We start from the raw sequence: 10617 nt of genomic DNA, 5'->3' as shown, positions 1-10617 counted from the left end.
ATGCAACACATAGTGAGTGTCAAGGTTACTAATAAGCTATCAAATCGTACTAGGAAACAAATAAAGCAATATAAATTGTAAAGATGCAAGCAACATGGTTATAGTCATAAGTGGGGAAAGAGAGATACTAGAAAGGAAGAGACGAATCCTATTTTTCGGTCAACTCCCTGCTTGCAGACAGAAATCTGTGTGTTTATGCTAGGACCCCACCCTGCTTGGATTCACAGCCAGGAATGCCTCCCTGTTCATTTTCGACGCACGCCGAGAAAATCTTTATGTTCGCTCCATAAGCAAAAGGCCCCCTTGCCATGCTCGGTGGCGGCGGTTTCCTCGTGGCTGATGCCCAGACACGCAGACACCGTTCTGGATAAGGCCTGGCACGCATTCAGCTGTCCAGGCACAACATAACAGGGTTGTCCTATTTGTGGCTGAGCTTGTGGGGGAAATCCTGCTGTGATTGTAGCGTGTTCAACGACCAGGGCACTGCAGGAAACCTGAAGGCGGCCGGTTGAGGGCACGGCACGGGATCGGAAACTCTGCCACTGCGTTTTCCGAACAAGGGCCACAATATAACTCCAGTCCTTCGTGGCATCTCTCCAGGACTAACAGCAAAGAGGACAAAGGGAGTTATTCACCTAAAGAAGTCCTCGGCTTACAACCACAAGGATTTCCATGGCTGTGTAAGACGGCTGCTAAGAGAACCGCGGCAATTGTTCACCGAACCTTCCGGTCATTAAACGAATCCGCCCTTCCCCGCCCCGTAGACTTGGCTTGTCTGGCTGGGAAGGTCGCAAACGTGGACTGCTGTGGCCTCGAGGCGGAGCCCTCGCCTCACCATCAGGAGGTTTTGAGTTCAGATGAAGGCAGATGTAGGGTCTCCTGCTTGGGCAGGGGGTTGGACTAGATGACCCACAAGGTCCCCTTTCAACTCTTGTTACTCTGTTAAAATGGTGATCACATGACCCCGGGACACTGCAACCATTGGTTAGCTGGGAAACTCTGGGAGTTTATGTCCAGATATCTCAAAAGTTGCCGGGTTTGAGAAACACGGAAAGCTCTTTTTCCCAACTCGGAAGAAAACTAGAAAGCGTGAGACGCTTACAACAAATTGCATTTGGATCAGGATGATGAGCTACGGAGCTCTTTGGCAGGAAAACCATGAACTGGGCCCGGGGCATTCTGGGAATTGAAGTCCATGGGTCTTAAAGTATTGCGAAACACAGATTTTCATGGAAGATTTGATTTGATTTGATTTATTGCATTTCTATGCCGCCCTATTCCCAGAGGGACTCAGGGCGGCTCACAAACCAAAATAAGGGGGGGGGATACAAACAGGAGGACAACAACGGAAAAACAACTACAACAATTTAAAAACAGTCAACAACCACACAATTCGAGCTTTTGTCCATGACTTTTTCTCTTGTCTATTTTAAAATTTTTATTTTCCCCCTCCTATACATTCACAAATATACGTTCTCCTAAGTACTATTGACATTCGTGTGTTATCTTTTAACATTTGTCACAATTCCTTTAGAGATTTAAAAATATAATCGGGGGGGGGGTCTCTTTCTTGCCACCCCTTACATCCATCTTATTTTACAACCACACTACTACTATTCCTTCCATCCTCCCTTCTCTACCTCCTTCTTTCCTCCTCTCCTTCCTCTTTTCTTCTTCCCCTCCCTCTCCCCCACTTCTCCTCCTCTCTTCTTCTTCCCCTTCCTACCTTCTCTCCTACTCTTACTACCCCTCCCTCTCTCCCTCCCTCCCTCTCCTTTTCCCTTTCTTCTTTTCCCTCTCCTTTCTTCCTCCTTCTGTTGTTTGTATTTATGTATTTTCTCTGTGGATTTTCGGGGATTTGGGATTTGACTTTTTCTCTATCCTTGACCCCCTCGCCCTCCCTCCATCCTTCCTCTTCCCCCCCCCCCGACCTATCCCAGGGACATCCAGACAGGATGCTCCTCCATGCCCCTGCTCAGCGTCCTGCTTGCGTTGCTCAAACACAGCAAGTCCATTCCTTCCTTTGCCATGTCGTTTTTGGCAAAGCCTCCCATTTCCTTTGCAAGTTTGGGAGGAGGAGAGACAGAGAGGGAGGGGGGAGGGAACCAAGGGTGTGGGGGGGGGGGAGAAGGCCGGCCACTGGAGCTCACTAGAGGCCCTCAAAGCAGCCAGTTGGCCGGTTGGAAAGTCCGTTGCTCCCGGGGAGAAGCAAGCAGAGAGAGAGGGGAAAAAACCCCCAAGGAAAACCAGGTAAGGGAAGAATCTCCCACCATCTCTATACATGTGCAAGGAAGACCCTCAACGCTGCTGGGTCTGGGGGTCCCTTTTCCACCCCATCCTGCCTTTCTTGGGGTGCCGGGAGGGGGGTGCTCTTTCCCAGTTGGGGGCTATGAATTGCAGAGTCCATCATTCCCAGCCAAGTTGGTCGGGAAAGACGGGAGCCTAGCTCAGCTGGGTTTGCTTTGGATAGGAGGGTCCTCTGGTGGGGGAGTGGGGGAGACAGGGGGCACAGCCTTGTTCCCCCTACACACAGACACACAGACACAGACACAGACACACACACACAGACAGACAGACAGACAGACAGACACACACACACACACACACACACACACACACACACACACGAGAAAGTTTGGACATTGGAATTAGTCCTTGATTGGAAGTCTGGCTGGCCAAAATGCATCCCTGGGGGAGCGGGGGGGGGATTAAACAAGGACAGGAGAAAGGAGACTTCTGGTATTTATTTTGCCCTTAAGTATGAAAAGGTGGGGGGGGCTATTGAGAGAAAAAAATATGCCCCTCCCCCTGTAGGGCCCGCCCGCTGTCTCTCCCCACCCAAAAAATAAGAGACTCAGATCTTACCCTCTTTCTGACATTCCTTTCATCGGCTCCTTAACCCGAAGAACTTAAGGGCACCTGTTTGATTTTCCTCCCCCTTTTCTTAGCATCCTCATCCTCCCCTCCCTGCAAGGTAGGACCTGGGGTGAGAGAGACTAAATTAGTCAGCCCAAGGATAATTGGAAGAAAAACCACAGCTTTCTTTCTTTCTTTTTCTTCTCTTTCTCCCTCCCTCCCTCTCCCCTCTCTCTTTTTTTTCTGGTTTTTCTGGACTTTCTGATTTTTCTTTGAAGACATTTAGTTTCTCATCCAAGGAGCTTCTTTAGCTCTCTTTTCTTTTTCTTTCCTTCTTTCTTCTCTCTCTCCCTTTTTCCTATCTATCTATCTATCTATCTATCTATCTATCTATCTATCTATCCTGATTTTGATTTATATGCCTCCCATCTCAGTATTCTCGAGTGTTAAGAAATCTATCTATCTATCTATCTATCTATCTATCTATCTATCTATCTATCTATCTATCTATCTATCTATCTATCTATCTATCATCTATCTTCTTATTTTTATTTATATGCCTCCCATCTCAGTATTCTCGAGTGTTAAGAAATCTATCTATCTATCTATCTATCTATCTATCTATCTATCTATCTATCTATCTATCTATCTTCTGATTTTGATTTATATGTCTCCCATCTCAGTATCCTCTTGAATGTTAAGAAATCTATCTATCTATCTATCTATCTATCTATCTATCTATCTATCTATCTATCTATCTATCTATCTATCTTCTGATTTTGATTTATATGTCTCCCATCTCAGTATTCTCAAGTGTTAAGAAATCTATCTATCTATCTATCTATCTATCTATCTATCTATCTATCTATCTATCATCTATCTATCTATCTATCATCTATCTGATTTTGATTTATATGCTCTCATCTCAGTATCCGGAGTCTTCCTCAGCTGCTATCAGGAACAAGAGCTGATTCTTTCCTCCCAGCCAATTCTTTGCTTCTTGTGGCTTGCGAAGCAAACTCAGCACAGGAAATGCAGACATATACAAGCCGCCCCCCCCCCCAAGAGGATGCCAGAGTTTGCAAGGAAGAGATCACGTGTAATTTGGGGGGGAGTTGAAGCACATCTCCACAGAGCCCCCCCTCCCCTCCCCAATCAGTCCTGATTGGCTGAAAGGCGTTTTGGGAAAGCGGGGGGTTGGAGTTTGTGTGTTGAGGAATCCGCATCAGTTTCAAACTTTTTGCAAGTTTCAGTGTCTGGGTTGATTTATGCCCGGAGAGGCACTGGTAGAAATCTGGCCTGTCAGGGAAGTCTTTAAACTCCAATCTGGAGGAGGAGGGGATGATCTCCCCTCCTTTTAAAGGAAAAGACACTCTGTGTGCGTCTAGTGGAACTCTGCTTTTCCTGATGAATTCATCAGAAACTCTCAGCAGCCGATTAATTTATCTTTTTTTAAAGCAAAAATCGATGCATTCAGATATGCAGAAACTGTGCTCTTTCCTTGCGCCCTGCTGTAGCTTTGGGAAAAAAGGAATGGTTGTTTTTCCACTGATGGGACAAACTCCCCTTCTCTCTCACACACACACACACACATTGTCACTTACTCATGCTCACTTTCACACACACAAACGTGACACCCGGATGCTAAACCACGTCTATCTCTCTCTCTATATTCCAATTTCCAATAGCAGCAGGCAGGGCTAATCCTAAAATTAAGGGGATTGCTTGCAAAATAGCAATAGCAGTTCGACTTATATACCGCTTCATAGGGCTTTCAGCCCTCTCTAAGCGGTTTACAGAGAGTCAGCATATTGCCCCCAACAATCTGGGTCCTCATTTTACCCACCTGGGAAGAAGGATGGAAGGCTGAGTCAACCCTGAGCCGGTGAGATTTGAACCGCTGAACTGCTGATCTAGCAGTAGCCTGCAGTGCTGCATTTAACCACTGCGCCACCTTGGCTCTTAAAAGTGATTGGACGACACACGCACGCCCGGGGTTGATCTAGATGACCTTTAAGGCCCCCAACTTTGTGATTCCCTGATTTTTTCAGGCCTCGGGGACATGGAGCAGACGGGCTTCCTCTTTCTTTTCCTCCTCGCCCTGGCCAAGGAGGCGGCTCTGTTGGAAGACAACAAGATCCCCAGCTTGTGCGCTGGGCATCCGGGCATCCCCGGCACCCCTGGAATTCACGGCCAGCAGGGTTCACCCGGCCGGGATGGTCGTGATGGACGAGATGGGGCTGCAGGCCTGCAGGGAGAGAAGGGTGAAATTGGCCATCCAGGTAAGGAAAAGTGATGGAAATCTTTTAAGGATTCTGGGGCTGAATAACACTTGATTTCTCCAAATCTCAGCAATGCCCAATGTTAAAAAGGTAAAGGTTCCCCTCGCACATATGTGCTAGTCGTTCCAGACTCTAGGGGGCGGTGCTCATCTCCGTTCCAAAGCCGAAGAGCCAGCGCTGTCCGAAGACGTCTCCGTGGTCATGTGGCCGGCATGACTCAATGTCGAAGGTGCATGGAACGCTGTTACCTTCCCACCAAAGGTGGTTCCTATTTTTCTACTTGCATTTTTTACGTGCTTTCGAACTGCTCGGTTGGCAGAAGCTGGGACAAGTCACGGGAGCTCACTCCGTTATGTGGCGCTAGGGATTTGAACTGCTGAACTGCCGAACTTTCTGATCGACAAGGTCATTAAGGTGGGGGGGGGGAATCAGTGAGAAAAATGTTATTTATCAGCCCAACTTTTCCTGAATTGGGCTCAAGAAACAAGAATGTCGTGACAGGTTTCCAACATATGAAAAGAGGTTTCAAAGGAATCTGGGACCAGCGTCAAATTTAATACATTCACAGAGCGAGAAAAAAAGACTTTAAGCTTCTCCCAGATAAATAAAGGGGAAACAAGCACAGGAAGAGATTAAAGGACAAATGCAAATCATTTTTAAAAAATCGATAGTAACACGTAGATAATTGCATTGGCAAACACCATTAGGTGGAGAGGGGTCTGCACAGGGAAATCAAAGCAGCAGGAGGGGGGGAGGTGAATGCACAACTGACCCCCCCCCTTTTTTTTAAATAAAGAGGTGGGAGTTCAGGTATGCAATCATGAATATGGTCTTGACTCTTCTGAACTCTGTGGATGAACCTCATTTGATGTTACAGATTTGGGTTAAATACGTGCTGCAATTGCTATTCAACCTTCAGAGTTTTTCCTTCCTTCCTTCCTCCCTCCCATCTCTTTCTCCTTCCTTCCTTCCTCTCATTCCCATTATTTCCTTCCTTCCTTGTCTCTCTGCTCTCCTTCCTTCCTTCCCTTCCTCCCTCCCATTTCTTTCTTTCTTCTTCCTTCCTTATCTCTATGCTCTCCTTCCTTCCTTCCTCCCTCCCATTTCTTTCTCTTTCTCCTTCCTTCCTTCCCTCATTCCCATTCTTTCCTTCCTTCCCTTATCTTTCTCCTTCCTTTCTTCTTTCCTTCCTACTTTCCTCTCATTCCCATCTCCTTCCTTTCTTCCCCTCTTTCTCCTTCCTTCCTTCCTTCCTCTCATTCCCATCTCCTTCCTTTCTTCCCCTATCTTTCGCCATCCTTCCTTCCTTCCCTCCCATCTTTCTCTTTCTCCTTCCTTCCTTTTTCTCATTCCCATTCTTTCCTTCCTTCCCCTATCTCTTTCTCCTTCCTTCCTTCCTTCCTTCCTTCCTACTTTCCTCTCATTCCCATCTCTTTCCTTCCTTCCCCTAACTTTCTCCTTCCTTCCTCTCATTCCCATCTCTTTCCTTTCTTTCCCTATCTTTCTCTTTCCTTCCTTCCTCTCATTCCCATCTCCTTCCTTCCTTTCTTCCCCTTTCTCCATCCTTCCTTCCTCTTTCCTTCCCTCCCATCTTTCTTTCTCCTTCCTTCCTTCCTCTCATTCCCATTCTTTCCTTCCTTCCCCTATCTCTTCCTTCCTTCCTACTTTCCTCTCATTCCCATCTCTTTCCTTCCTTGTCTCTATGCTCTCCTTCCTTCCTTCCCTCCCATCTCTTTCTCCTTCCTTCCTTCCTCTCATTCCCATTCTTTCCTTCCTTCCTTGTCTCTATGCTCTCCTTCCTTCCTTCCTTCTTTCCTCTCATTAACATCTCCTTCCGTCCTTGCCTCTATGTTCTCCTTCCTTCATTCCTATCATTCTCATCTTCCTTCCCCGCTCTTTCTCCTTCCTTCCTTCCTCTCATTCCCATCTCCTTCCTTCCTTCCTTCCCCTATCTCTTTCTCCATCCTTCCTTCCTCTCATTCCCATCTCCTTCCTTCCTTCCTTCCCCCATGTTTAACCCTCCATTCTTGCTCTCACCTTCACTCTGCTTTTACTTTTTATCCCCGCAGGACCGACGGGCGTCCGAGGGGAGCCAGGCAGCCCCGGCACCAACGGGCTCCCGGGGGAGAAGGGGCCCCAGGGGGAGTGTGCGGTGGCACCCCGTTCGGCCTTCAGCGCCAAGCGCTCCGAGTCCCGCAGCCCGCCGCTGCCCGATGTGCCCATTGTCTTCGACATCGTCCTGATTAACGAGCAAGGCCACTACGACGGCAACACCGGCAAGTTCATGTGCGAAATCCCCGGGTTGTACTACTTCGCCGTACACGCGACTGTCTACCGGACGAGCCTCCAGTTCGACATTATGAAGAACGGCAAGTCGGTCGCCTCCTTCTTCCAGTTCTACGGCAACTGGCCCAAGCCGACCTCCCTGTCCGGAGGGAGCCTAGTGCGGCTGGAGCCGGAGGACGAGGTCTGGGTGCAGGTGGCAGTGGGCGAGTACACTGGCTTCTACTCCAGCGTGAAAACAGACAGCACCTTCACCGGGTTCCTCGTCTACTCCTACTGGCAGAACTCCCCTGTCTTCGCCTGAGAGGGAGCCCAGGAAATGCCGGCATCCTAAAGTCCCACATCTTAGCCCTGGTTTGCCTCGACAGCCCCAAGATCCTTCTTGAGTGGGGGGTGGGTGGGTGCAACACCCTTGATCTGACCCCATTGAGACTAGGAGATTAGGAGGGGATGGCTCTCTGTTAATTCCTGGTGGCCCGGACCACTGCCAAGAAGCCAATGCTTTTCTCCAGCATCTCCCTAACGCAAATAGTCCCCGACTTACGGCCAAATCTTCAACCGCTAAGCAAGGCGGTTGTTAAATAGCTCTCGCTCCATTTTGCAGCCATTTGCATCGCCGTCGTTTAAGCAAGTCGCTGTAGGCCTACATTATTCTTGCAAATCGGGCTCCCCCCATTTGACTTTGTCAGAAACGGGCTAGGAAGACGGCGAACGCCAGTCGTATGTCCCTGCGCGGCTGCGATTATTGCAAATACACGCTAGTTGCCAAGGGCCTAAATATTGACCCCATGGCCGTGATAGAATGAGGACCAGTTGCAAGTCACTTTTTTTTTTAGCGCCGGTGTGATAGCCGCTAAACCGGTGTTTCTCAACCTTGGCCACTTGAAGATGTCCGGACTTCAACTCCCAGAATTCCCCAGCCAGCATTCGCTGGGGACATCTTCAAGTTGCCAAGGTTGAGAAACACTGCGCTAAGCAAATGGTTGTAAGTCCAGAGTTGAGATTCAGCCGGTTTGGACTGGTTCAGGTGAATCGGATGTCAATTTTAATCTGGTTCACCGAACCGGCAGTTTTAAGGACTGGCTGATTCCGCTCACCTTGCCCTTCCCCCCCCCCAGGAGTCTCCACGTGGCCTGTTTTGGATGGAAGGTAAGTACAGGGCCTGTGCAGAGGCTCCAGGAGGGCAAAAAACCGGCCTCCCAAAAGAACCGGAAGTCCGAAAACATGTCCATTTCCAGCCTCTGGAAAGTCTCCAGAGCCCAGGGGAGGCCATTTTCACCCTCCCGGAGGCTCGACGAGAGCCTCCAGAGCCTGGGGGAGAGAGAAATCACACACACACACACACACCCATTCATGGTGCAAGAAACTGACTAGACCATGCCCCCCCCCATGGCCACACCCACCCAGCAACTGGGCAGAGAACCGGTTGCTAAAAATTTTCATTTCTACCCCTGGAGGGGTCTCTTCTACAGAAAGGCAGTTCCACCTTCTTCTTCCCTGACCTCAGAAGTCCTCCAAAGGGTGGACCTGATGCTTTCAGCCAATTCTTCAGCTCTCCCTCCATGGAATTTAATTTCCAATCCTTCTTTGGCTAGGAGGCTCCTTCCTGATTCCATCGTTTTTTTATGGGGAGAAGTGCAGGAACCGAAATCCTCCTCACGACGATTATGGAAACCCACCTGGTGACCAAAGAGAGCTATACCCTCTGAACCCCAGGGGTACGGATGGCCCTCTCCAAATGCTTTGGGTTGTGGGAGGGACAAAAGGTGCCCGTGAGAAAAACGATAGAAGAGGTAAAGTAGGTGATTCATGTTGATGATGGTGGTGGTTAACGATTCAGTTGTGTCCAACCTTTGGATGTTTCGAAGGGCCAAGATTCTCTTCCGATCTTTCTGTTCTGACCCAGACTTCCTTAAAAAGCAAGAAGCAGAGTCTTGGTCCCGACAAAAATCTCTTTTATTTGCGCGACTGTGAATTCCTTTCATTCACAGTCAGCAAGGCTTAGCAATCGGTTTTTCAGAGGAATGTTTATCCACACGCACCTTATCTCGCTTGTCGAGCTGCCAGATAACTAGTTTCCAAAGGCAGGGCAAAGCAAAATTTGGCACAGGATCTCTTATAATCCCCAACAGAACTTTCCAGACCAAATGAACGAATTGTTTCCTGCAAAAGCCCCCTCCCCATTCGCTCCTCTTTTGTGTCCTCTGGGAGGGGCCAATCACCTCCAAGGTGTGGCGTTACTCCCAAGTCGACCCTGCTTTCTTAGTTGTTCCTGACTTGTGGCAGCTCTGCGCATGCGCACACTGGGAACAGGCTCCAGCTGTTCTTCTGCCTCACTGCTGTCTCGCTCCCTCTCTGCCTCTGACGCAGAGCCCTCGTCTGAGCTTTCCTCGGGGAAACTGGCCCATGTTCCTCCCCAAGCTCTTCACTCTCCGACTCTGCTGCCTGTTCTGCTGGCGGGCCACAACACTCGCATTAAATATACTGAATTACACTGTGCTTCCATTTAATTGAAAACATCCATGTCGAACGAAAAAGCCAGGAGGTTTTTTTCATCTTGGCTCCACTCACGTTTTGGAATGCAGTCGCCAGAATGTGAACCAAAGAATTTGGCTGTTGGCCTTGACCAAGAGGCGACCTTGCTTTAAAGCAAAGCCGCATTCACAAAAGACTCTTAACCAAGCCTTGGTTGGGTTCTACCTGTTCGTGCCTCTCTTAAGTCTATATTGGGCCAACACAGTTGGGCTAGTCCTGTTCTGACCGAGGCTTCCCAAGAGCATGAAGCAAACTCCTTGTCCCAACAAAAAATCCATTTATTAATTTGCTGTGAATTCTGCTCATTCACATCCAGCAAAGTCTTTCGAGGGAGGATTTATGGTCACAGACCTTATCTGGCTTGGAGAGCTGCCAGGCTGATAACTGCAGAACTTGGCAAGGAGCCTCAGAGAGTCACAAACCAATGAAGAGAACTAATTGTCTCCTGCAAACTCCACTCCCCTTTCGCTCCTCTTTTATCTCCTCTGGGAGGGGTCATTCACCATCCACCTGTGGCCTTACTCCCAAGTTGATTCAGAGTCTCTGGGAGGGCAAAAAATAGTCCTCCCAGATATCCGGAAGTGGGCCCATTTCCGGCCTCCGGAGCCCAGGGAAGGCCATTTTCACCCTCCTGGAGGCTCAGAGAAAGCCTCCAGAAGGT

At 48.8% G+C, this 10617-nt stretch overlaps 1 protein-coding gene across 1 annotated transcript; it reads left to right on the top strand.

Moving 5' to 3' along the window:
* Nucleotides 1–2154: 2154 nt before the first annotated feature.
* On the top strand, nt 2155–8756 carry C1QTNF5 (C1q and TNF related 5). Its single transcript, XM_087703789.1, has 3 exons — nt 2155–2250; nt 4908–5138; nt 7208–8756. Exons 2-3 carry the CDS (start codon nt 4919–4921, stop codon nt 7723–7725), a joined length of 738 nt encoding a protein of 245 aa, XP_087559915.1. The 5' UTR covers nt 2155–2250; nt 4908–4918; the 3' UTR covers nt 7726–8756.
* Nucleotides 8757–10617: the final 1861 nt, after the last annotated feature.

This window comes from Thamnophis sirtalis, unplaced genomic scaffold (assembly GCF_051295495.1).
Source record: "Thamnophis sirtalis isolate CommonGarterSnake01/CBP01778 unplaced genomic scaffold, rThaSir2_p1.2 scaffold_2, whole genome shotgun sequence".
NCBI classification, from domain to species: domain Eukaryota; kingdom Metazoa; phylum Chordata; class Lepidosauria; order Squamata; family Natricidae; genus Thamnophis; species Thamnophis sirtalis.
The sequence above is the reverse complement of the archived record's forward strand: the minus strand, read 5'-3'. Positions and strand labels throughout refer to the sequence as shown.

What these genes read in the sequence shown, in the direction of transcription:
- C1QTNF5 (XM_087703789.1), top strand. Translation starts at nt 4,919, where the DNA reads ATGGAGCAGACGGGCTTCCTCTTTCTTTTCCTCCTCGCCCTGGCCAAG. An exon ending in GGGTGAAATTGGCCATCCAG is followed by an intron (nt 5,139 to 7,207) that starts GTAAGGAAAAGT and finishes TTATCCCCGCAG; the next exon opens with GACCGACGGGCGTCCGAGGG.